This window comes from Oreochromis niloticus, linkage group LG12 (genome assembly GCF_001858045.2).
Source record: "Oreochromis niloticus isolate F11D_XX linkage group LG12, O_niloticus_UMD_NMBU, whole genome shotgun sequence".
Classification (NCBI taxonomy): Eukaryota; Metazoa; Chordata; class Actinopteri; order Cichliformes; family Cichlidae; genus Oreochromis; species Oreochromis niloticus.
In genome coordinates, this window is record NC_031977.2 from 23,968,161 (window position 1) to 23,993,325 (window position 25,165).

At 40.4% G+C, this 25,165-nt stretch overlaps 3 protein-coding genes across 18 annotated transcripts in view; 2 read left to right on the plus strand and 1 right to left on the minus strand.

Annotated features, from left to right (window-relative positions):
* fbxl17 (F-box and leucine-rich repeat protein 17) overlaps nucleotides 1-6,648 on the minus strand; it is a 222,573-nt gene extending 215,925 nt beyond the window's left edge. For both annotated transcript variants that reach the window (XM_003446150.5, XM_005452147.4), the window contains exons 1-6: nucleotides 6,430-6,648; nucleotides 4,180-4,676; nucleotides 3,408-3,767; nucleotides 3,162-3,284; nucleotides 2,807-3,064; nucleotides 1,504-1,635 (exon numbers count right to left, since the gene is read on the minus strand). In XM_003446150.5, the coding sequence (XP_003446198.1) occupies nucleotides 1,504-1,635; nucleotides 2,807-3,064; nucleotides 3,162-3,284; nucleotides 3,408-3,767; nucleotides 4,180-4,656 (1,350 nt within the window). In that variant the 5' untranslated portion in view covers nucleotides 4,657-4,676; nucleotides 6,430-6,648. The remainder of the gene's footprint in view (nucleotides 1-1,503; nucleotides 1,636-2,806; nucleotides 3,065-3,161; nucleotides 3,285-3,407; nucleotides 3,768-4,179; nucleotides 4,677-6,429) is intronic.
* A 1,323-nt stretch (nucleotides 6,649-7,971) lies between these two features.
* Nucleotides 7,972-11,773, plus strand: prxl2c (peroxiredoxin like 2C). Of its 4 annotated transcripts, XM_003446151.5 has the most exons (6): nucleotides 7,973-8,434; nucleotides 8,749-8,817; nucleotides 8,984-9,037; nucleotides 10,118-10,223; nucleotides 10,313-10,447; nucleotides 10,613-11,773. In XM_003446151.5, the coding sequence occupies exons 1-6, from the start codon at nucleotides 8,252-8,254 to the stop codon at nucleotides 10,741-10,743; spliced, it is 678 nt and encodes a 225-aa protein (XP_003446199.1). In that variant the 5' UTR covers nucleotides 7,973-8,251; the 3' UTR covers nucleotides 10,744-11,773. The 4 variants fall into 4 exon arrangements, with proteins under 4 accessions (XP_013127330.1, XP_013127331.1, XP_003446199.1 ...); XM_013271876.3 differs by lacking the exon at nucleotides 8,984-9,037 and having other exon boundaries at nucleotides 7,972-8,434; XM_013271877.3 differs by lacking the exon at nucleotides 8,749-8,817 and having other exon boundaries at nucleotides 7,972-8,434.
* A 241-nt stretch (nucleotides 11,774-12,014) lies between these two features.
* Nucleotides 12,015-24,777, plus strand: cdc14b (cell division cycle 14B). 12 transcript variants are annotated; one of them, XM_005452148.3, is made up of 16 exons: nucleotides 12,015-12,291; nucleotides 13,440-13,530; nucleotides 14,086-14,161; nucleotides 14,571-14,663; nucleotides 14,786-14,862; nucleotides 16,835-16,901; nucleotides 16,985-17,135; nucleotides 17,221-17,451; nucleotides 17,553-17,691; nucleotides 17,941-18,106; nucleotides 18,184-18,281; nucleotides 21,960-22,007; nucleotides 22,100-22,225; nucleotides 22,774-22,942; nucleotides 23,861-23,926; nucleotides 24,025-24,777. In XM_005452148.3, exons 1-15 carry the CDS (start codon nucleotides 12,183-12,185, stop codon nucleotides 23,882-23,884), a joined length of 1,665 nt encoding a protein of 554 aa, XP_005452205.1. In that variant the 5' UTR covers nucleotides 12,015-12,182; the 3' UTR covers nucleotides 23,885-23,926; nucleotides 24,025-24,777. The 12 variants fall into 12 exon arrangements, 10 of the variants coding, with proteins under 10 accessions (XP_005452205.1, XP_005452206.1, XP_005452210.1 ...); XM_005452150.4 differs by lacking the exon at nucleotides 12,015-12,291 and adding an exon at nucleotides 12,979-13,275; XM_005452149.3 differs by lacking the exon at nucleotides 23,861-23,926.
* The last annotated feature ends 388 nt before the right edge of the window (nucleotides 24,778-25,165 follow it).

The following is a 25,165-nucleotide window of genomic DNA, read 5'->3' on the forward strand; positions in this document are numbered from 1 at the left end:
ATGAAACAATATCTTTGGCGTACAACAGCTTGAGACACCTTTTATATTCTTTAGGGTTGAAGAAACTTATCAAAAAGAGACATCAATAAGTGTTTGTGCATAATTCTGACTCGTTTAAAGATTACAATTCTAAACCATTTTACCACAGAACAACAAAATCAGTTTTCTTCATATCTGAGAGACTGGAGCAGAGACCCTTAGGTAGCCTTTAAGCTGTCAGAAAGAATAAGTGCTTTCTGGGTCGTCTTAACTCCTGGCAAAGTTAACGACAATTTTAGGCCAAGCAACCAGAGCGACTAGACATAACAATTCCCATATAAGCTCAGCCCATTTCTCTCTGCCCTAATGACAGGAAGCTAAAATAACTTCAGCGCCTTCACGTCTGAAAAATGACCATCTGAAATTGATACTGCTCCTCTGAAACGTTATAAGAAGCAATATTAATCTCTCACCTAGTGGTAATCGCTAATTTCATATACTATTAAGATGATGAATGGGATTTTAACAAACTGAGCTATTGTTAAAAACTTAAAGCAGACCAATCCATCAAGGTCACGATTATTCATGGACTCCAAAGAAATATTAGTGGGAAAAAGGTGAAACCATTAGTGAAACAAGAGCGATGGAGATAACGGGGGACAGGCACAGACAAGCCAAATAATTTAAAGAATAATTTTTTTTTTTTTTAAACATAAATATTAACAAACATCTGTACTGGTAGAATTGCACAAATCAGCTATGACTATGACTATGAGGGGAAAGCAGCTGGAAGGTTGTTTGAAGTAATTAGAAAAAAACGACATCTAGTGGTGGTTTAAGGTATGTCACTTAATATTGCAGATGGTGTTTTCATCATAAGACAAGATGGCATGACAACAACTGAGCTTTCTAAGGTCGCACTAAGTTAAAAAATTATATAAAACAAAATCAACTTTTATAGAGAATAGGCCATAAAGCGATTGAAAGGTTAGTTATCAAACATATAATGTGTGCATGAATCATGCATACTGATAAAGATATTTTCCCTTCTTTAAAGAATCTGATGAGATTACCATATAGCAACAAGACAGACACTTGCAGCAAACTTTCATTGTGCCTTGCTATTTGCAGATTTGAGCTGTGTATTTTAAAAAAAACTACGATAAGGAGCACCTGCAAATGTTTGCCAGCCAAGCTTGAGTGAAAAAAGGAATATACTGAAGGACAGAAATGAATAAGTCTGTGTATCATTATAGATGGTGTCTAGCAAACCTTCAAGATATTGACGTACTTATTGGAAGAAGGCATACTGAGTGGGCTATAATAATGCATGACTTCTTAGCCTTAACCAACAGTAGAAAAAAAATGCAGGAGACAAAGCAACAGTGCTACTCTGTGTAGAGCCCATACAAGATGAATGCAAAGAGCCAAAGAGCACACCTGTAAGAGAAGATATCCAAGAGCATACCAAGAGTGAGAGAAAAGGGACAGTGCTGAGTATGACATCAGAAGCTGGAAACTGACCATTTTGTTCTCTTGCAAGTAGAGTCTCTGCAGTTTAGGGCATCCTCTCGCCAAGGCCATGATGCCGTCATCTGAGATACCGTAGCACTGACCCAAGTGGATGTCTTTCAGCTCACCGCAGTGCTCCCCCAGCTGAGGTAAAAAACAAAACAAAACGGAGAGGTAAAGAAGATAATTCTCTGATATGACTGGAGTATGTGTTTGCTTATTTAAACTAGGGATTCATATCTACTGGACCTCGTTCACAAACAATATGTACACAAATCTGCAAATAAACCAAGCGAACGAACGCTCCAATCCCAAATCTGTGAGTCCCCATTGTTTTCTTTCCTGAATTTGTTTGCACTCTACGATGAACATGCATACGTGACGAAATGATGAAGGTTTGGCTGTCTTGAAAATGTAAACACACAATTTTAAACTTTATATTACTACTAATGCTGCTGCTGATTATAAGTTTCTTTTTAGTGATTATTTTTTCAAAAACGCTTAAGAACAAAAGCGCACAGAATTAGAATAAAATGCACAATAAACTCTGAGATTACAAGCCAAGAAACGAAAATACTGAGTATAAAAAGGCACAGGTTTTAAGCTTTTTTTAAAAAAACATATTCTAATAGACATTATCTTATCTTATCTCTAGGGATGGGTATCGAAACCCGGTTCTTGTTGAGTTCTAAGCTAATCGACCTTAGTGTTCTCCTTTTTTAAAAAATAAGAATCGATAAGAGAATCGATAAAGAATCGAATCGTTAAACAGAATCGAAAATGGAATCGGAATCGTGAAAATCTTGTCAATACCCATCCCTACTTATCTCTCTCTTAAAAATGGCTTCCTTTCCTGTTGGATGTCATCAGTTAAAGTCTAATTTCTTGGCACTATCCCGCAGATGCTGAAGAATAATTGCTGTGAGTTACTCATCTTGGGCTGACAGATCCTTGTCCTCCACCTGCTTTCTTCTTTTTGTTATGCTCTGGTTGTCTTTTTTTTTTCCGTTTCAAGTTTGATGTCAAATTGTTTCTTTTGACTTGAACGACAGTGTTTTTCTAAAATGAAACCGTTTTTAGCATCTCTTTTTTTATATATATATATAAATGTGTTAACTTAAATAAATAACGGGTACGCCGCAGTATGCTGATTGCAGCACTAACATATACACGGTGGTAAGAACAAAACTGGCTGGTGCGCACGTATCATACATATAACCATAATTTTGCATGTGTACTAATCAGGACAAGAACATTTATATGCACATAAGTGAATGAGGCCCATTGTGCGTCTACCCCAGTTCTGAATCCACACCTTTTTCAATGCTGCATCTGTCAGTTTGTCCTGGTTGCCCACATGCACCTTCACCAGAAGAGGGCAGTGTGTAGCCAAAGCGCACAAAGAAATGTCACCCAGCTGCTTGCAGCGGTAGGCGGTATATTTCTGCAAGCCAGGACACTGTGAAGCCAGGGAGGACACGCCGTGGTCATGAACCGCCCTGCAATCCGAGATGTTAATCTCTGTCACATTCTGCCTACGAGAAGCTATTTTCACCAGAAGATCATCATTTACCTAGAGAGCAAGATAACATAAAAAGACACAATAATCAGCACAGAAATCAAAGTTTCCTGTTCTTTCTGACTTTATTGTAGACAACTGTGTCTCTTACTTGTTGTAGGCCACTGAGGTCAATTTGCTTCCAGAACTGGAAGTCCAAGCAGAGGTCCCTCCAGTACTTACAAACCAGAGAGGCACAAAGACAGCGCTCCTTTACTGTCAGGTGAGACAGCACCTGTGAGGGAAAAAAAGGGTGTTTTCAGTCCCTTAAAAGCCATCAGACAACAATTCAAAGTTTTCCAGTATCTTTGTCTGCACCAAACCACATGAAAACATTAAATAAAAACATTCTTCTGACCTTAAGAAGGATGGAGGAAGGCAGATGGTTGATACTCAAGTTATCAGCAGCTTCAGAACTTCTTGCCTGGCAGTCGTCATAGTTATGTGCACAAGGCGGGGACGAGTCAGAACTGTTGGACAAATCGGCGTGAAGACCCAACCCACAGCAGCCATCAGCAGGTGAGGAAGAAGAGGAAGCAGAGGAGGAAGAGGAGGAGGGAAGCGGGCAAAGGGGAAGGTGGCAGTGGCCCGTTTCAGAGTTCGAGGCCGCCTCCCCCCCACCTCCATTCTCCAGCCCTCCATCAGGAGCAGCGAAGGCACAGCGCGGCTGCTTACAAGGGGTGCACCTTTGCACCTCTGAGCACTTCCTCTTACACACCTGCAATCGGACACACACACACACACACACACACACACAGAGGTCACTTGGTATCAGATTTTCAGGCAGATTTAGTTACAATTACAGACAGAAATTTATGAGAACAACACCCCTGAGTTTGGATCCTCAATAAGAACAAAATAAAAGAAGGACTAGAAAGAATACAGCTTTGACTTAAGAGATATTTAAGGACAAAGAAAAGTCAAAGTTTACCTTTCTAACTGCATAATATCATTTTTTAAGCAAGTTTAAAGCACCTATAAACATTTCTCATGTGTAATCTGTAGCTTATAGCCCTGTTACTAAAAACGTTGAGGCACTGTTAAATGTAAATAAATATCCAATACAGTTATTTGAAACTTATTAAAAGCCTATATTAATTAGGAATTAATGCTCCGAACCGGATGCCTACCATCTCTGTGTAATCGCTGGTGCAGCCAGGCACAGGCACAGGTATGGGCACAGTCACAGACACACCAGCGGTACGGAAGAGGGCCGGTGGTGGAATTAGTTTGGCAGGAACAGCTGACAAAAGGCTCCTCCCCTGGCCCTCCCAGATAGCAAGTTCCCTCGGTGACAACAAGAACTTGGAGCAATCCTCCGGAGATGCGAGAGTTGCGTATCGCTCCGCAAGCTTCGTGGCAGCTGCCGCTCCGATGCCGACTCCGCCAACACCTGGGACGCTGATTCCCGTGATGCTGTTGTGTCGACACCCGTTGGCCTCGAAGTGGTCGCTCTCGTCGTCGAAACCACCGCTGTTGCCGTGGACGATAAAGCAGAGCATGCAGGGCCCGTGCAGAAAACAGTTCCTCTTCTTCTTCTTCCTGTGATGCAACTTGCGTGTCCTCTTCTTCAGGCGATAACCATTTTTCGAAAAAAGATGGCCCATATAGATGATTCAAGGAAACTCTGGAACAACAGAAAAAAATGATTGGAAATATATATATTATATGTTTCAGCACTAACAGGAGGCCGAGCTGAAGGTGACAGAGTGGAAGATGCTCAGATTTTCATTGGCAGTGACCAGGATGAACAAGATTACAAATCAGCATATCAGAAGGTCAGCTCAAGGCAAGCAGTTTGGAGGCAAAGTTAGAGAAGCAAGGCTGAGATGGTTTGGACATGTGCAGCACAGGGTTAGTGGATATAATGGACAAAAGATGTTAAATATGGAGCTGCCAGGCAGGAGGAAAAGAGAAAGACCTCAGAGGAGGTTGATGGGTGTCGTGAACAAGGCTGTTGTGAGAGCGAAGGATGCTAGTTTATTATGATATGAAAATTCTATGAAAGTTGAGTGTTAAGACTTGGCGTCAAAAAATACACAATGCAGAAAAAAACTATTCAATGAAAAAAGAACTTGATAGTTTCCATCCTCAGTACTACGAATTTATTGTAGTCATTACATAAAAATAGCTTAGGCTAATTATTTAGCCCCTGTATAATTAAGAGAACAAAAGATATCCTTTCTTTTCCTTAAAATGACTATTCAAAACATTGCTGTACATATAATACTTTTAATACAATTTTATGAGTAAAGATGTATCTCATCAATTTACAGAAAATGTCTTTTTGCTAACAATGTTTTGCCCCGCATAAATAAAATAATATGGGAAAATTGCAGGATCACTAACAGCTATCATTATCATTATCTCCTTTTTTAATGAGGCTTTTTTCGTGCTTTATTAAGCCTGTCATTTTATTAGCTTCTTTAATGTTCCTCTTTTCCCTAAAGGCAAAGTCAACATGAACCTTTAGTAGGAAAATCTAATGCCCATCCTTCAAAGCTGCAATGTTTTCAAGGCTGTTTTTCATAGCTGCAGTGAAAGAATGCTTAACAAAAGATGGGAACTTTACAAGATAACGCTAGAGTTGTCTGACACACACACGGGGTGGAGAGTGAGATTAACTTAATCTGGAAGTAAGGATGCATTTGTGATCATGGTGGGCTCGTGTAAATAACAGCACGTGAGCACAGATTTCCACACAAAAAGAAAAGAAAAATCTGAGCCTGATCCTGTATGTCAACAACAATCAGGACAGTCCTTTCTGCTGACACAGACATGACGATGGACAAGACTCACAGCAACCACATGTGTCATTAAACTCAGCACCGGAGAGCCCAACAACACAGTACTGCAATGAAATACTGATGTTATTTGTTAAAAACACTCACAATTTAAGAGTAAAGCCTAAATCTCAGCGCAGCACACAACAAAGAGCAGCAAGCTTTGCACCCGTGCTTCCCTACGATGGAAAAGATTCAGACGTGGACGCTGTGCATAATTTGAAAAATGTTTTGGGGGTTTGGGGTTGTTTCTGTTTTGTTTGGTTTTTAATGATCCATATTTGTTGAGGACGTGAAAAATCTCGTCGGATAACTGCAGCGGTGCAGCACCGGTTGGTGGCTGCTGAATCAAAACACAGAGATGTAAACAGTGAACAGGTGGTCATTTGTTTAGCATGTAGAAACGCCAAAGCAGACTTAACGTGACACCTGCGGTTTGCCTGGAATTGCCGCACATTTGTCTTCAACATTCACACGAACTTAACGTTGTTTTTGAGGGAAAGAAAGACGAGATTGCTTCGCAGTTTTCTGTCAGGCTAGCCTGCTCCATCCCCAGATGCTAAGTTAGCTATAGCCCCAAAAGCAATCATCTCTCACCACTTCACACGGTGCTCCCACACTCCGCACTGCGCTCGCATAATACTGCTAAGCTCCACGGTCAAGATGAACGGTGACGAGCCCCGACAGGAGAGACGCGGGCGCAGGAAAACCGGCCACTAAATCGCCGTTCTGCTCTTCCAAAACAGTAGCAGCTCTGGTTGTACCTCTGCTGCTGCTGCTGTTGCTCTTGAGGACAGCACTTCCGCACCGAGAGGGCAGCGGGAAGGAAGCCGACGAGGGCGATTCGTAATTCGCCATCAATGAAAATCCTGTTCCCAGGATTTGGGGGATAGAGAAGAACCAATCATGGGATTGATTTTTTGTTGTTGTTGTTGTTGTTTAATGATAAGTAAATACAGCCTTGAAAACTGACTTAGAAAACACAGGGTCAAAATATTAAGCTATTGTCTCCTAATGGGAATCATTTTGTATCGTGTTTAGATTATTTATTTAAACAAAAGTAGCAAACTTTTAATTTATTAACCATAGGAAAACTGGACAACCGCCCCAAAATAAGCTACTGACAGTGGTTGCTACAGAAAACACTACCTACCTTATAAATTTCTAGTCTTAACACCTTTACTCTTGCAGTTAATTTATTTACTGGTCTTCCTCTTCCCTGACAGCTACACATTTAGCACCTTTTGTCCACTACCGCTCCTCTTCAAATGTCCAAACCACCTCAGCCTTGCCTGTCTAAATCATCAAGCACTGGATATGAGCAGTCCCTCTGGTGCACTAATTTCTAATCCTGTCCATTCTGGTCACTCCCAAAAAATAATCAGATTTTATTCGTGAACATAATAGTTGATATTGTAAATGAAGTAGCTCCACCTGTAGGTTTGGTTGTACTGAAGCTGCCAAGTGTCTACACACGCTGCATATTATGCGAATTCAAAGAATGCATCCAACATAAAACAAGCATAAAATATAGACATACTGCCAAAATAAATCAAAGTTAATCAGAAGTTCATTTCATTTATTTAAATATTCATGTAACTCATTGTTTATATTCCAAACGTTTCATGCATTAAACACATCAAGTAGACCACCAAGCACTATTAGACTAAAGTATGAAATGTAAAACTTAAAAGTCACAAATAGGATAAAATCTACAGTTGTATGTAACTTAACTGGGTTTTCTGCAGCAACTACAGTATACTGCAGCCAACTTGGTCTTGCGCGGAGCTCAGAAAAAAAAAAACACTTTGGGGAGAGAGAATCAGGGCATAAAATTATAATTTATAAACATAACACAGAATGAGAGACTGTTAACGACAATATACATAGCACATGTAATTGTCTACAGTACCGAACTGTACAGTACGTCTACTGCATAAAATTAATATATATATAGAGAGAGAGAGAGAGAGAGATAATAATCTGGATGTACAGTTCAAACTGTCCTTCATTGTAAATTCCCATGGCAATGTTGTTCACTGAAATATGAGCTGAAATATATATAAATAAATGTTGCTAACTGTTATTGTGAAGTCACAGCGTGCGCACTGACGCACTGACGCACCGGTCAGTTTCTGTTTGTATTGCCTTGTTTATACACTAAATCCGGAGAGTAAGATAATATTAACCATTGGTTAAACATTGCAATGTTTAACCAATGGTTAACCAATGGTTAAACATTGCAATGTTTAACCAATGAATATGTGTTGGCCGTCTGTCTTCGTTCTCCTAGAGAGAGAGCGAGAGAGAGAGAGAGGGAGCATATGGGCGTGAATTTTCCAGGCACCAGCTCCTCCAGGCTGAATGGCAACTCCCAAAATAGCAGCACTGCGAATTCTGGATCCTCTGAGGAAAAAAAATGGCTGAAGTAGTTTCACCAATAACTCGACAAGTAACTAAAGGAAGCCAGGAAAATGTGACCTGTTTTGTGGATATTAATCTCAGAGACGTCGAAGACTGTTTAATTTACGACCGGCATGGAGTTTCTATTCCGTTCAAGACCCTATACCAAGACAGGAAATCGGTCATAATTTTTGTGCGGGTAGGGAAAACTTCATTTGGCTTAACTTTGCTGATGAGTTATGGGTTCGCATAAGCACCCTCCCTTAAGTTGCGCTTTTAAATGGGTCTTGATAGGCTTCAAAGTAGGTACCAGGTGAGCCCAGGTGTAGCTGGCCAGATGCTCCAAGAATTTCCTGTGCTATGTTGGAAATGGACGAATGAAGAGATCGTTCTCCATAGGTGAAGCCAGAGGGATACATGTTATATAGGCGCAAGATGTGAATTTTTAAATGCAGTGATCTCTCTCTCATCACTACAGCCTTTTAACATTTTATTTAATATGTGTCCCTGCAGAATTTCTTGTGCTACAGCTGTAAAGAGTATGTTGATGATTTGGGAAAAATACCCAGAGAAGTACTGGAGGTAAGTCTTGTTTAGTAAGGACCAGTGCACTCGAGGCTGTGAAAACAAAGAGCATAGCTGCGACACTGGCAGCAAAGGTGCTCGGTTAAAACAATAGGAGGTCTGATGAGTATTAACATAAATAATTGATCATGACAAATCCAAAATTCCGTGTGTGTTGTTGCAGGATGCTGAAATTAGACTGGTCGTGATCGGTCAGTCTGCTTATCATCACATAGAGGTAATTATTTTGTTATATATACACTCACTGGACACTTTGTTAGGACACCTGTTCAGCTGCTTGTTAAAGCAAATACCTGATCAGCCAACCACATGGCAGCAACTCAGTGCATTTATGCATGCAGACATGGTCAAAACAACTCGCTGAAGTTTTGAAGAAAGGTGATTTAATTGAGTCTGGTTTTGACATGTGGGCGCTCTATTGGAATTTTGCCACAGTGCTATCTCTAAGGTTTACAGAGAATGGTTGAAAAAAAAGGGGAAAATATCCAGTGAGCACCAGTTGTCTGTGTGAAAAGTAAGAGGAGAATGTCCAGACTGCTTCGAGCTGATAAGAAGGCACGAGTAACTGAAATAACCACTTGTTAGAACCAAAATATGCAAAAGACCACACCTAGAGCCACTCCTGTCAGCTAAGTACAGGAAACTGAGGCTGCAGTTTGCACAGGCTCACCAAAATTGGACAATAGAGGTCTGGAAAAATGCATTCTGGTCTCATGAGTCTCCAGTTCTGCTTCAACATTCAGATGATAGGATCTGAAGTAAAAAAAGAATGAAAGCGTGGATTGATTCTGAACTGTTCAGGCTGCTGGTGGTATAATGGTGGAGGGCATATTTTCTTGGTACACCTTGGGCCACTTGGAACCAATTGAGTGTGATTTAAACTCCACAACCTTCCCGAGTATTGATCCCGACCACGTCCATCCCTTTCTGACTACAGTATTTGCATCTTCTGATGGCTATTTCCAGCAGGATAACACATCAAATCATCAATAATCAAAACTAGTTCAAGGAAGAGAAAGAATTCACTATTCACTATATAAGAATTTCCACTACTACAATCCAGTAGAACGTCTTTGGCATAATGGATGTGCAGCCATCAAAGCTGCACCAACTGTGTGATGCTATCAGTTCAATATGAACCAAAATCTCTGTTGAATGTATGCCACAAAGAATTAAGGTCTAACTCAGTACTTGCGAGTGGTACCTATTACAGTGTCTGATGAGTGTATATAAATATCACAGCAGGCACTATAGTTTTCCAGACAAATGTACTCTTTCTCCTTGTTCTGTCATGTAGTCGTTCTGCTTGCTCACGGGGTATCCTTATGAAATATATGTGGACCCAGGGAGGCGCATTTACCAAAAGCTGGGGATGAAGAGAGAGGAGACATTCACAGACTCTGGTATGCAAAAACACTATTGGAGTGTATGAGTAAGCTTATTTTGAGATGATAATGAAACTTCGTCTTTGTATCTGTGTTTGTGAACTCAGCGCAGCCTAGTCCCCATGTGAAGTCTGGCATTTTTATGGGCCAAATCAAGACTATATGGAGAGCCATGACTAGTCCTGCATTTGATTTTCAGGGTGACCTACATCAACAAGGTGGAGCCATCATTGCAGGACCTGGTAAGTTGGTCTCGCTCTCTCTCTCTCTCCCTATACACACACACACACACACACACACACACACACACATATATATGTATATATATATATATGATGTTATGTGTTAATGTTGGCACTGCATTATATCTTTTTTCCTCACACTCACTGTTTTCTCCCTCTCTACAGGCTCTAAAGTTCATTTTTCCCATCTTGACATGAACCGCCTGGACCACATGCCCATTAACTGGCTCCTTCAGCTTGCAGGAGCTCAGCAAACGATTGACTTCAGCCATAAGCCGAAAATCATTCACATCTAGTTAGGTGCCTGCCTGAAAGTGTGTTTCATCCCACGTCACTGCTGTAATCACACATGGAGTCTATATACAATCAGCTCCAAACTCTAAGATGACTAAATGAGTTTCTGTTGCTTCTTTTTTTCATTTGAATTCAACTTGATTGACAAATAGTACATTACAATGACTTTATCAGCTTAACACACCCCTCTCTGCTCTTCCCTCAACTGTCTTGGCTTTAATAACATCACTCAAACTGAAAGTGCACGCGGCAAGTTTGTGCAGAAACCGATAAGGCATGTTTTCCTGGTACGATCTGAAAGTGTTCCAAACATCTTCTTGAGAAATCAGTGAATGCTTGGCCTTTGCAGTTAAATGTTCAGCATGGCTGAGGTCCAATGACTGTGGAGGAAAAAGTTGATGTCAGCCAGCACTCTTTATTCGTAGTCTTATATAGTTTTCAAGTAGTTCTTGCAAAACTTTGACAAATAAGACAACACGTCTAATTTGCTACAGACAAATTATGTTACAGACAGAAATCTCTCACTTGGATTCATCATTACATTGATTTTTTTCCCCAGTCGTCTACTGTTAAGTTACATTACTGTTGTGGATAGACAAATTGCAGCAAGAAGAGTTTTATCCGTAACAAATATTTCAGTCCCAGCATTCCCAAGTCTGTTATTTATTTCAAGGCTAGACATTGACCTGACCATATTGCCAAAAACTTGGGAGAGGTTAGAATCACTGGCCTTGCAAATAGTACAGTTTCATTAAAAAAATGCACTACTGGCATTGTCCAGTGTCTTCAATCACATGTCAAGAACTGATGATGGTTGTTCTTGATGCAGGAGGATTTTCTCTGTTTTCAGTCTGTGGTCTGAAACAGCAGTAAACCCTTATATTCCAGTGTGTTTTGTGGTATAATTTTGTGCCTGTTTTGTAATGATAAGACTGAATAGCAGCTGTTGCACTGATTTTACTACCTTGTCACATTCCCACTGCAATCTGCAAAGTTTATTATATTGTAAATAAAGACATTTTTTTATTGTTATTTATTGTTTGCCATATATACTCTGCAGTGCAAGGCCAGAGCACGGTTGCATTCAAATGGGAACAACTCTGGCATCAAGGACTACATTTCCAATATTTTATCTATTGACGATACAGCACCAGCTGCTGCAGCTGAACAGTGAAGGGTGGGCACTGGACATCTAATCCCGATACGTCACTTGCAGGGGATTCAGAAAGCAGAAACCTGCCCCTGTTCATAGACGTCACCACCACCACCGGAGAGGTTGGAACGGGTAACTGGAAGCACGCAGACACGCGCAGACCATCAGGGGCGAGACATGACATATTAGCGCGTCAACAACACGAGGACAAGCCGCCGCACTGCGAAGCGCAGGGGTGTCTGTCGCTGCTGCACGGGAATGTCCAGTGTGCAGCCCTGAGGAGAAAAAATGAAGCGCAAGAGCGAAAGGAGGCGAGCCGAGTCGAGGAAAAAGCGCTGTGCAGCTCACAGCAGCTCAGAGGCGGAGCCAAACTCCGATATTTACATTGAGATAACAGGTAAGGGGGTCTGCAGAATGCACCCAGTCAACTTTGCGCACAGTTGGCAAATGCACGAAAGTGCGCACAGCAAGCGAACCCCCCCAACAAATGTCGTGCACTGACCATTGTGTGTGAACGTCTTTGATTTTTTTCCCTGCTTTTGTCCTCGCATGGCGACACCGTCTGTCCCTTTAATGTTAATACAGCGGGTTTTGCGTCGATTTACCTTAGCCCCGTGCACATGAAACCTCCAACAATGAGCAGTTTTACTCGGGTATTTAATTTCAGAGCAGGGAATTGCGGCAGAGCTGCACCTTTTTGTTTTATGACGTCGGTGTGAGGCGCAAGTGCATACTTAGAGGTGATTTGCTGTATTAATGTCATAAATATCACAGTCAACCCACTGTCAGTTCCATTTATGTTTTATTTTCATATCTTTATGACGTTTCCTGGTTCCCACATCCTCTGTGAGCTGAGAGAGGGGAGGTTCGTCGAAGTAGAAATCACAAATCTGACTGGCTAAGAGATCGTCCTAGCAACCGCTTGGGCAACCATCCCAGGGCCTATCGTGTGTCTAATATCAAGAACTTTAAACTGAACTAGGCGGGGCAGAGCCTGACGTACTCATTTCTCTACCAATCACGCAGTCCTCTGCATCTCTTGCAGCCAATAGCGTCCCGGGAACCGCCTCAGGGGAGGGGTCGCGCGGAGATCATTTTTAGCAGAGTACGCACTTAGACACGAAACTCTCCGTCCTTCCCTCTTCGGCAACTGACTTTCTCCCCTTTAAAAAACTAAAGAAACCTTCCTTATCCCTTTTAAATTTAAATTTTACCACTTTAAACTTAACTATTCGCGTTTTATTTTTTTTTTTACTTAGCATGCGAAAGTCTCCGTGAAGAAAGTCACCCCGTGTGTTTCTGTATAAAAACGTCATGTTCAAAACAGTTTGCAAGATGACCGCGGACGATGTTTCGTCAGTGTGCATTGAGTTCATCAAAGGTAAGTCGCGAGAAAAATACTTTTAAGAAGTATTAGACGAAGAGAGCGGGGTTTTTTTTAATCATCAGAAGCATGCATGTGTTTACATGACAAAAAAAAAAAAACTAGTAACTGCCTTTATTTTAATTTTGTCTCCTCCCTCTTCCCCTCCCGTGTTCCTCCAGATCAACTGTATTTTGCCATACTTCAGCAAAAGATCAAGAGCACAGCTGAAAGACACTGTTTCTGCATCGATGAAGAACTGGCATATGAGAAGTGAGTAGTCACACTCACCACTTACTTGGATTTCTAGTTTTCATATCGTGTGTGTCCCCTTGCCCTTTCTTTCTTTCTCTCCTTTTTGTCTGAGTGCCATAAAGTAGGCACACCTCATGTTATCAAATGCTGATCTTTAACAGCACGGTTTGTGGAAGTAGATTTGTACATAACTTGCCCCTTACTGTGATGTTACGCAATGTCATGGTGCATTGCAAAAGATATTCCACTTCAAAGTGGAAGAGGTTCCACTACTTGCTACCTTAGCAACATCAGGGCTTTTAAAGGATGGCTCACTAGGACAGGACGGGACAGGACTGACCTTTTAAAGTTTATGCCAGTGTTACAAAAAGACCTGGTGTTTGCAGCTTTTTGTCCTGTTCTGATTGACCCATGATGTTTCTAAATATAGCCTTTACTCTGTCAGTGTTTTTACAGTGTGAATCTTGGGTAGCCGATTCTGTCTAGTGGAACTTCCCTAGAGATGATAGCTGGCTGCATAAATAGCCACTGACACACTCTTTGTTCTCTGCTTTCTCTCTCTCCCTCTCTTAGCTTCTATGCGGACTTTGGTCCCCTTAACCTGGCCATGTTTTATCGCTTCTGCTGCAAGCTGACAAAGAAGCTCAAGGTAAAGTAAACTGATGCTCTTAATTTGCAGTTCCTGTAAGGGGAGGGGGTAGGGGGGTTCAATCAATAGCTATTTATACCTACAGTAGGTAAACAAAGTAAAGTAGTGTTTGGGTTTTTATGTAATACAGTCAGCTGTTTTATTGTTCAATCTGTGTACCTAATAATGCGAACGCGATTGCGTTATTGCTTTTTGCTGAGATGCTGATCACAGACTGGTGCAGCTGAGCTCCAGTGCATGATTGATTTATTGGTGGTTGTCCAGCCTTTTCAATTTAAGATAGCTTTGCTTGTTGATCCTTGGTAGACCTAATGAATAACTTTTCAGTTATACAGGTAATCATTTATTTTTGTGAATCAAATAAATAAGGAATCACCTGTAATTTCATGTTGTTAATGTGTTTGTACAGTCCATTACACTCTCAAGGAGGAAGATCATATTTTATACATGTGGAGACCAGAAGAAGCAAGCCAATGCTGCCTATCTAATAGGCTCATATGCAGTAAGTTGTTTGCAAACATGTGTATTACAAATAATTTATGGACTTGTGCTGTGCCTAATGTAACAGAAATTATATTAGCATGTAATACACGGCATTTGCTGATTGCACATTTGTATTTATAGGTAATGCATCTAAATATGTTGCCAGAGGAGGCCTACAGTCTGCTGGTGTCAAGAAATTCCTCATATATTCCATTCAGGTAACAATTCACCAACACAATTTTTACTCAGACTAATTTAATGATAACAGTTTGTTTTAGCTGCCATTCACATTTTAATTTGATTTTCAAGTGTCTTTGACTGGAAGTATAAGTTAACTCATTTTTGGTTTCAGCCTCTTTGTTTTTGTCAGGGCCGATACTGATTATCATTAATCAAGGAGACTGTTAAGTGATAAGCGGAGCCGGGTGGGAGGTGGGGGGTTAAACTATACTGATTAAAGGAAAATGATATTAGATTAACTGCTATTCTAGTTACTGTTTTTTCTTAAAGGGGACCTATTAAGCTAAATTTCCAGTTCCAGGTTTCTCTTACTGGACTCTACTAGAGTTGCTCTGCACAATTCACAAATTAAAATAACAGTTAGTTATAAATAGTGGACATTGGTGCAAGCTTCTAAAAAATGTTAGCTCCTTTTAGCTCCTCTGACTTTGAGCTAAATTTCTTCTGATTGGCTTCCCTCAAAAGCACGTTATCATATCATTATAACTATCCAAGAGAAGTAAAACATATTGGAAACCAAGGTTATAGAGCAGTCAGACGCCTATATTCACGTAGGTTTCCTGCAGACATTGTTTAATATAAGCATCCACCATTGTAACAACAATGTGTTTAACAGAAAATTTGAAATCATAATAGGTCCACTTTAACATACCTCAATGAAACTGCACAGCAAATTAAATATTGGAGCACTGTTTAGCCCCAACTACAACACAAGATTAAAGCACAATGCTACTGTGGCTCATCAGAATTACGACAGGGACCTTTAAGAGGTGGTGTCTAGGGATGGGTATTGATAAGATTTTAACGATTCCGATTCCATTTTCGATTCTGTTTAACGATTCGATTCTTTATCGATTCTCTTATCGATTCTTGTTTTTAAAAAGGAGAACACTAAGGTCGATTAGCTTAGAACTGTTTTATATCTTCTCTTTCAACAAGATAGAAATTTAGGAGTAACATGGCCTTACAAACCCAACAGTGAGATCTTAAGAGATCCACAGCCTACGGCTCTTCAATGGGGTGTCACAGGGTCCCCGGGGAAAATTGTAAACGTAAAATAATAAAATAAATATTCTTCTGTAGCAATAACAAAGTATAACATAAATTATTCTCTAGCAATTACACAAGAATATCCAGTAATGTCCCTGCCTACAATTAAACACATTCACTTACCATCTGCTGTGGCAAATGGCTGCAAGGTTTTGACCACAAACTAGTCACTGCTCGGTGACATGCGGGCCTGAAAAGAGACGCTACCGGTAGACTGCAGCGACAACTGCCAGCGAGCGCCAGCCAGACTCTGTCTGTCTCATCATGGTCACCTAAATGCACAATGGCAGGTTTTGTAATAAGGCAGATCGCGCTAACATAATATGCACTGTTAGTTGATTATTTACCTGCCGCATTAACGGGAGAGGACGTGCAAACGTTACCGCTGCTGCTGCTGGGTTGAGATTCACGAGTCCGGAGCGGAATTAAAGACATTCATTTAAGTTCATCGCGTGTTTTGTGAGCAAATGCTTTTGCATATTCGTAGTGTTTCCTCCCTTAATGAAATATCTACTTTGCAAGTATTGCAAGTTGCCCTGAACGGATGACAATCCGTTCTCATAAAGTATAAACAAACTTTTAAGCGTTTGAGCCGCTTAGGCGCCGTGTTTCCTGCCAGGTACGCTCCGACGCTCCGCAACGTGGTGACGTCATTCGGGGCGACTGGAATCGATAAGGGAATCGTTTGCAAAAATGGCAAACGATTCCAAGGAATTGAAACAGTGGGAACCGGTTCTCAACAAGAACCGGTTTTCGATACCCATCCCTAGTGGTGTCACACAAATGCTTTTTGAGAGAGAAAAAGTTCAGAATAAGAAGTGATATCATATTCAGTGTTTAAATGAATATGAAATCCCATGTATGTTGTGCAGAACTTTAAATATGTTTTATGTTTTACAGAGATGCGTCATTTGGAACCTGCATGTACAATCTGAACATCCTAGACTGTCTTCGTGGTGTGCACAAAGTATGTCATTTAAAGAATGAATTCCTTTTCTTTGTTGTATTAACACACCCTAACAAAATTACTTTCATTCAACGCTCCACTAGGCTTTGCAGTATGGCTGGCTCGACTTCTCTAACTTTGACGTGGAAGAATATGAGCACTATGAGAGAGCAGAAAATGGAGACTTGAACTGGATCATTCCAGGAAAGTTCCTTGCATTCAGTGGGCCGCATCCAAAAAGCAAAATAGAGAATGGTAATTAAAGTACATTACAGAACTATGTCTCACCACATTTTAACACATCCTGAACTCACAAGAATGTTTTCCTTTCTTATTTTAGGGTACCCTTTGCACGCTCCTGAGGCCTACATCCCATACTTCAGGAAGCACAACATCACTACCATCATCAGACTCAACAAGAAGATGTATGATGCCCGACGTTTTACAGACTCTGGGTTTGAACATCAGGACCTGTTCTTTGTGGATGGAAGCACACCGAATGATTCTATTGTTAGGAAGTTTCTCAACATCTGTGAGAACGCTGAAGGAGCCATTGCAGTCCACTGTAAAGGTAGGTTTTCTGGTGCAAGACACACTTGTAGCTACATAAACCTTGCTCAATTTTCTGTTTATGGCACAATTTCATGCCACACTACTTTTCTTTTGTTTTAGCTGGGCTAGGGAGGACTGGTACTCTGATTGCCTGCTATATGATGAAACATTACCGCCTAACTGCAGCAGAGGCCATCGCTTGGATACGGATCTGCCGACCAGGGTCCATCATTGGACCTCAGCAGAACTTTGTTGAAGAGTAGGTGTTCACTAGAGCAGGACTTTCAAAATGTCACATTTTAAAAAATCTTTAAATACTTTAAAAAATTTGTATTGATAAATATCTGAGATTAAACTAGATAAATTAACCACAGTTGACGTTTTATAGCTGTGGTTTGAAACAACACTGTTTCAGGCCTTTAGGAAACAGATTATTAGATGATGAAAAATCTTAAAGTCATGTGATTTTTGGTTTGGCAAGAAAATCATTGTGTGGTTTGTGTATCAGGAAGCAGAACAGTTTGTGGGCAGAAGGAGATGTTTTCCGCGAGAAGATGCTGAATGAACGTGAGAATGGTAAGATGGCTGTAACCAGGATCCTATCTGGAGTGGATGACATAACCATCAATGGGAGCAACAAGAACAGAGGATCCAAGAAAGAAGAGATGGAAATGGTGAGTTTGAAACTAAAGTCTAAAGTCTTTCATTCTAATAAGTCATTCTGCTCATTATTTTTCTCTTTTTTATGTAGTACAATGATGAAGAGGAGAGAAATGGCCTTACACAGGGTGATAAATTACGAGCTCTTAAGAGCAAGAGGCAGGCCAGATCATCCTCGGGTTCACTATCGTAAGTATCCAGGCAGCCTGCAAGCCTCATCATGCATCACACCATTGTGCTGTAGTACAGTAAAACGAGCGAATCAGTCCCTTGGATCATTACATTTATACAGTAGTGTTTTTCAAAGCATAAGTACCTCATGCTTTGAAAAAAAAGATGACCAGGAAGTGATCATGTAGGATTTATTTGGTTACATTTATCATTTCGTTGGGTAAGCTTTCTGTCTTCCTCAATAACTTCTTCCAGGTAGTCCGCTTTGGGAGTCGGGTTTGAGGATTTGGCAGGGCTGCCCTCATTTAACCATGCCATACAATTTCATCCTAATACTGTACTTTAAACCATTTGGAATATCTGCATTATTTTAATAACTATTTTTCTTTTTTCAAATGTCATCTCATACGGATCGAGTATAAAGTCATCCCATTATCACGTGTAATCAGTGAGGATAAACAATAATATGAGAAAGTGGTAGCCCAGGTACTTAGGCACAAAGTGACACAGTTCTTTGGAGGGTTGGATTTTAGTTATCTGATATACACTTTTCCAGGAAAAACTGTTTTGTGGGCGGAATTTAGAAAGGCATGAACGATGTGGAAGCTAAAGATGATAGCTCTATGAAAATCTTTTGCTACAATGCTGAGGGTGTGTAAGCTGTGTTCTTTGGTCAGACGCTTAAAAGAGTTCAGTTTGGACAAAAGCATATGTAAGCCAAGTCAATATAGAGCTTATCTGTCACTAGGTTATCATGAAATCAGTGTAACTAGGTCACTCATTTAAGTCAACAGAAAGCTTTACTATAGATAAACTTTGTAGCTGAGACAACATTAATTGATTAGCTTTCCTAATTCTTTAAAAAAAGAAGAAGGGAAAAAAAGAAAGGATCAGGTGTAGGTGGACAACTATGACGTGAGCTTCCAGCTCTGTGCCAGTGGGGGGTGCTAAAGTGCAAAACCTAACCCTCTACCGAACAACAACATCATTAAAAGATTATTAAAATTTCCTCTATTGTTGTTTTTCTGCCCAAGTCCACATCATTTGTGTCCATATAAATCAAAGCTGTGGAAGGTTGGTCAGTATGGCAGAGTATGGTTGACCGGCCTCTGCCAATGTACCCATATGGCTTTGGCTTTTGTTGTCCCATGTCAGGCAGGTGGTAGTGTTCTGCTGCAGCCTCATGGGCACGGTGTGGCCGATGTGTTGCCTGCCGTTCAAAAGATAGCAGAGAGAGGCAGAGAAAGAGTGGGGGAGAGGAAAAACAGAGAGAGGATGTGAGGTTTTGTACGTTGGAGGTAAGTGCACGTCAGTTCCTTTCTAGCCGACATCCTCTTCCTGTTTAAAAAAAATATATTGGTAAGGCAGCGAATGGTGTGGCAGATTTGAAGTTATCCTTTTTTTTCTCTTCCTTTTCTTTTGATGACTGGTGTGAAGAGGTTATGCACTTAGTGGATGCATTACATTTACACCCCTTTCATTATCTGCCTCATGGACACACCGAGCTGTTCTGCTTTGATATCAAGGCATATCTGTGGTATCCTCTGAGTCACAATAAAAGCTCTCAAGTTAACAGCACCAATTATTCAACCAATCACGGTTTTAAATAAGATCGGGATTAGTTGAATTCAATGTTTTATTGCTTGGCTTGCACGACTGACTTGGCTCACATCAAGATAAAGTCTGAATCAGGGAAGCTTTGACTTTGTTCTCATCTGCAGTACGTAATTCCTCATTGTTTGGTAAAGTAGTAAACTTGCCAGCTCATTCATTAAGCTTTAGGTGTAAATTGGCAGTAGTTCTTTGGTACTGGACTAAGCTATGATTCTGAGTGTTTTGTGAGTTTAATTAGTGTCTTTGAATTCTATTATTTGGATAGTAAAATCCTCCAGATCCTCATTATCACATAAAGCATTAGGAAAACATTATGGGCTTTTGTGTAGGTAGTTGCACGAAAACAGGGAGTTGAGGCTGAAGGGAGATTTGCTTGCACTACAGGCCATATGCTGCTGCAGGGAATGCATTGCTACACATCTAATGCTCCATTTCCAGCTGAGCATCACCATCTGGCTCCACTGTTTGGTTTATTATGCAACACCAATATGCATGTTACACTCCAGGGACGATTAGAACGATGACTGTCAGAAATTCTTCACCTTTTCTGCCTCTTCACGCATGGCAACAGGCATGAAATCCTTGGACATGCACGCATGCACATGCCTCTGTGTTTGTGTCTAACATGTACTTAATGCTGGGCTGGGATCATTGTCAGTTGCCTGTTGTTTTTCCATTGCTCTTGTGACTGGATCAGTGTATGCATACCATCTGAGCTTTGTTTACTCTTGCAGGAGTCCATCTCTGCCAGCTTCTATTAAAAGTGTGGGACAGAGTTTAGAAATGGGTGCTTAATTCTTGTAGGATCTGACTATTTTTTAGATGTTTCTGTTAAACAGAGCCCATCTCCTTCATTGGCCGGCTTATATCAATCACTACAATTTCAGTACCAGGGATACTGTGATCTATTTAATGTCTATAAATGCTGCGTGGTTTTTTTTTTCCTAGAATCATGTTTTATTTTCAATTAATTTTGAGGAGCTTACAATACAAAAAAACTCACTCCTATATTTATTATAAATATGTAGAAATTAAGTAAAATAAAGTTGTTGTGTTTTGTTTTTTTTCCCCTCAAGTCAGTTAAACTACTTTAAACTTCCTACATTAGTTGGGTTCTTTATGGCTGACTGCTTACACAACAGAGCAAGTGATGAACAAAAATTTGCTGTCTGGCACTGTTGGATGCAAGGCTCTACAAAAGGTGATTCATCTAATCCAGTCCCAGTGGAAAAGCACAACATCAGAGGCTTTATGTCCTGCCCAGACGTCTCTTGTCTCTCCTTCCTTTTTTTCCCCTTTTTTTCCGTTTGCTCTTGTTGTTGGATTTGTCCTCCTTTCAGATGGCTGGTAGCCATGCTGCTCTCCTCCCTGTGTAGCCTTGCCCTGTGGTGGATTGTGTATGGCTTCCCTTCTTCCATCCTGCATTTCTGTATAGACGGGTTAGGATTTCAATGAGTTCTACCGCCCGTCAGCCCCCCAAAAACCTGCCCTGCCCCCTTCTGGAGCTCTAACTGAGAATGCTGTAAGTGAGCCCCCAGTCTCTTTTTAATTCCCAACCCGAATCAGAAATTTGTTCAAAATCATCTTACTGTTCCTATATTCTTTCTGCAAATACTGTAAAGTCAAAGCTAATGAGCAGAGCCAGTTTTTAAAAATCTAAAACATCAAAGGCTACTGCCTTGTCCTTGTCAGCATTTTTTGTACATAATGATTTGTACCATAGACATTCCCATCACCCCGTCACCTTTACACATCATGCTTTGCTGGTTATTGTGTTGACTTATTCCCAACTGTTAAATTGGCAGAAAATTAAGAGCTGCTGATGGAAATGACTAAGACAGATCAAGACTCTCTTTAAGTTTTAGTGCCACCTCCTCGCTTTAACTTAGCTCTACTAATCCTACCTGGCTGCTGAATGCAATAATATTCTGTTCACACGTCTAAAACTGTCACATTAAAAACAAAACATTTTTTCTCATCACCATGCAAACCTTTCCCTTGCTATCCACTCTGAAGTGTAGTTCATTACATATACATATAAAGTTTCACATTTTTTACTGCTATGTTACTTTGTCTTCACAGACAAGAGGAGAATAAGATGCACACCAGATCCTCATCACAGTCCCTGAGGTAACGTGTACAATGTACACACAAAATGCACACCTACATACACATACTGACATAAAGCAGGGCTTAGACTAATGAATATGTCTCCTCTGCAGCGGAGTCATCTTGCAGGCAAGTTTTCAGAGCTGTAAGACAAGTGTTAGCCCATTGGCTCTATCTGACCAGTCAGACAGCAGGAAAAGGACCAGAACCTCCCTTCCAGCCAATGGAACAGGAGGAAGGTCAGTGGAAGAATTTAAATAACACTCATTTGCCTAAATATAACAATCAGGATGGGTAGAGACCGGGGGGAGGAGGGAAAACTGACTTTCCCAGATAGACTTTACATACTTTATACAGTTAAAATGATCCACAAAGGTCAACAATGTTTCAGTTTGGATCATAGACTAGACAGAAAAGAGTGCTGCAGCCGCAATTTGACATCACCTATAGGTCAGCAGTCTTAGTTTTTTTTTTAACTAGACTTTACGAGCCAAGGATAATGAAGGGATCATAATCTGCATTTAGAACATCATGTATATTCAATATGAAAGTGTTTACCGAGTTGCCCCCTGCTGGCCATTGTAAAGAATGCAAGTTTAAAGCAGTCTATAGGTTGTATTTATAACTTCAGTTATTACATATGAAATTGTACTGTTGTAATAAAAATACATGCTTTGTATTTTGATTCCTTTATGTGCCATTGAAACTGAAAAAACAAAAATAGAGAGGCTATAGCCACTCATGAGTCCTTGCTGAGTACATTAACAGCTTCCCTTTTCTCTACCAGCTCCCTGTGCAACACCAGACTGGTCAGGTCCCTAGGCAACTTGCATGTCGTGGCTGGTGGCAAAGACCCAATGTGTTGTGAACCATGTGACAGCTATAGACAAACAGCCAGTGTCACAACCAACTTAGGCTCTCCCATCAGCTTAAGCATGGGACAGGTCCATCTACAGGCAAGCTCCCTTAGATCTTCACAAGCCAAGTGGAGTTTTGGACTGCATTTGCACAGGAGCCAAAATTTGCAATATGCAAAAAGAGAGATGATCTTTAGTGCCTGTGCAAATTCAGCAAAAATTCCAGAGGCTTGGCATACACGTCGTTTCACTTCAGTTTTCAAAAAAGGGGTTGTGCCATAATCACATGACGTTCCTAGGCTGGGCTGCATCACCAACTGAAACAAAACCCAACTGTGGTTCATTCAAAAAATGTGTTTCTTAAAAAAACTGTTTCCACCAACAACAGTTAAGATCTTACAGTTTAGGTAAAAGTGGAAGCATCTGAATGCAATTTTTTTTTTTTAAATGAAGGAATGGATAAATTATAAACAGGTGAATACTTTCATTGACTTTAATTATTCAGTTAATTTAAGCATTAAGTAAAACAATGCTACTGCAGATCCTGTCAGTGTAGAAAAATTTGCATTTTTTCATCATGACAGAAGGCTAATGAGGTTTACATAGAGAAACTAAATACTATTAATAAATATAACTATTGTTCTATGAATTTGATGAAGGTGCAACCCAGCTCAGATTCTTTATTCAGATGAACTAACCTTTATATATAACCGGATATTGTCTAGGTCGAACATGTAGTAAATCTGATGGTGCATATGTACCACTATCAAGATGCCAAATTGAATTCCACTTGGCACAATCCCCCTGCTGCTTCACTCAAACATTTTCCCTGCATGTTCTCTGAGAACAGTTTGTTTGGGAGTATGGCTGGCTATAGCTTCTCTAGACTTTGTGCGCCTCACTCTGCCTTTGGCCTGTTGTTACCACTCTGTAGCCATGTGCGCATTCTTTTCTTGAGCCAGTCTTTAATGTTCACCTCCCTTCTTTTCCTCCTTTTACATTTCATATATGCAACAGACGTACCGTCTCCAGAGGATGTAAAGCTCGCAGCTCTTTGCAATCCATTAGGTTTTCCAGGCTATGGTATCTACCTCTTCACTTTTCTGTCTTGCATTTACTCTAGTATTGTAATGATTTAACCTTAAATAACTCATTTTTTCCCCCCCCCTTCTTCTTTGTAGTCACTCCATACCCAAACCTAGAGCTCCTCTACTGCGGTGAGCCTGTGGATCTGGAAAATCTGATACATTACCTTCTATACAGCTGACGTGGGGGGGAGAGACGTTACAGAAACGCCATATGTACTTCATTCAAAATTTTGTGATTACAAGCTATTTTATCCATAGGACTCTTTTTTTTAAAAATATTTTTTAAACATAGAATCATGAACTGAACTGCTAGTTTTAATCATTGCCTGGTTGTTTCTACTTAACTGAAGCATGCAGTAGCAGCATCAGATCAAACCACAACCATGAGACCATTGTATGAATGTGTGGATCCAGGAGACTTCCTCCAAAATGAGCACTGTGCAGAACTTATTCTGATAAGGGTTCATGGTGAGAAATATTTGATGGAATTGGCCTTTAATTTGTCCCGAGTCCCTGATCTTGGGCCCTCCATTGTGTTTGCCATGGACGTAGTTAAAAGTCTGTTGGCAGTAATTCCATCACAATACAACACCATGTGCATTTGTACCTCTATTGAATATCTGATTTGTCTTACTTGTGAAGCTTTTCAGCTCCTGTACTTAAACTGTAAATATATGTCAACATTTGATATACTCTGTATTTTGTAAATATTTTGTACTGTTAGATCATCCTATAAATGAGTGGGTGGTCCTAACGGGGCCTGGTCTAACTCACGTTCATAATCCACTAAAGACATTTGCTTGAAGCACATAGAATCATACTTTTTAATAAATGTATACCCAAGTACGTCTCTGGCTTAGTCCTTCCATTACATGTTTTTAGCACAATTAGTATGGTTGTTCCCAGATCCTTTTTTAAACCCCCAGACTGGGTGTCCCTTGCTAACAGTTTGAGAGAGAAGCAGGTAGGTGGAGATGCTGTGCTCAGCTGTAAGACCATATTAAGAATATCCTCCATTATACAAAAAGAAGACTGGGTGTTTAGAGCAGTCTCATGCCTGACTCTTTGGCTCCACTTCCACAGAACCTCAAAAAAATTAAAATAATAAAAAAAATTACATTTAAGTCAGTTTACCAGTTTTGGGTTGGCAGTTTAATACTGTCCCATGCGAAAGTTATTTGAAGACCTAGATCAGGTCAATTTGTCTACCAGCTGACAAGAAAAATTTAAATCC

What these genes read in the sequence shown, in the direction of transcription:
- prxl2c (XM_003446151.5), top strand. Translation starts at nt 8,252, where the DNA reads ATGGCTGAAGTAGTTTCACCAATAACTCGACAAGTAACTAAAGGAAGC. An exon ending in TACCCAGAGAAGTACTGGAG is followed by an intron (nt 8,818 to 8,983) that starts GTAAGTCTTGTT and finishes GTGTTGTTGCAG; the next exon opens with GATGCTGAAATTAGACTGGT. An exon ending in AGCCATCATTGCAGGACCTG is followed by an intron (nt 10,448 to 10,612) that starts GTAAGTTGGTCT and finishes CCCTCTCTACAG; the next exon opens with GCTCTAAAGTTCATTTTTCC.
- cdc14b (XM_005452148.3), top strand. Translation starts at nt 12,183, where the DNA reads ATGAAGCGCAAGAGCGAAAGGAGGCGAGCCGAGTCGAGGAAAAAGCGC. An exon ending in CAGCAGAACTTTGTTGAAGA is followed by an intron (nt 17,692 to 17,940) that starts GTAGGTGTTCAC and finishes TTTGTGTATCAG; the next exon opens with GAAGCAGAACAGTTTGTGGG. An exon ending in AGAAAGAAGAGATGGAAATG is followed by an intron (nt 18,107 to 18,183) that starts GTGAGTTTGAAA and finishes TTTTTTATGTAG; the next exon opens with TACAATGATGAAGAGGAGAG.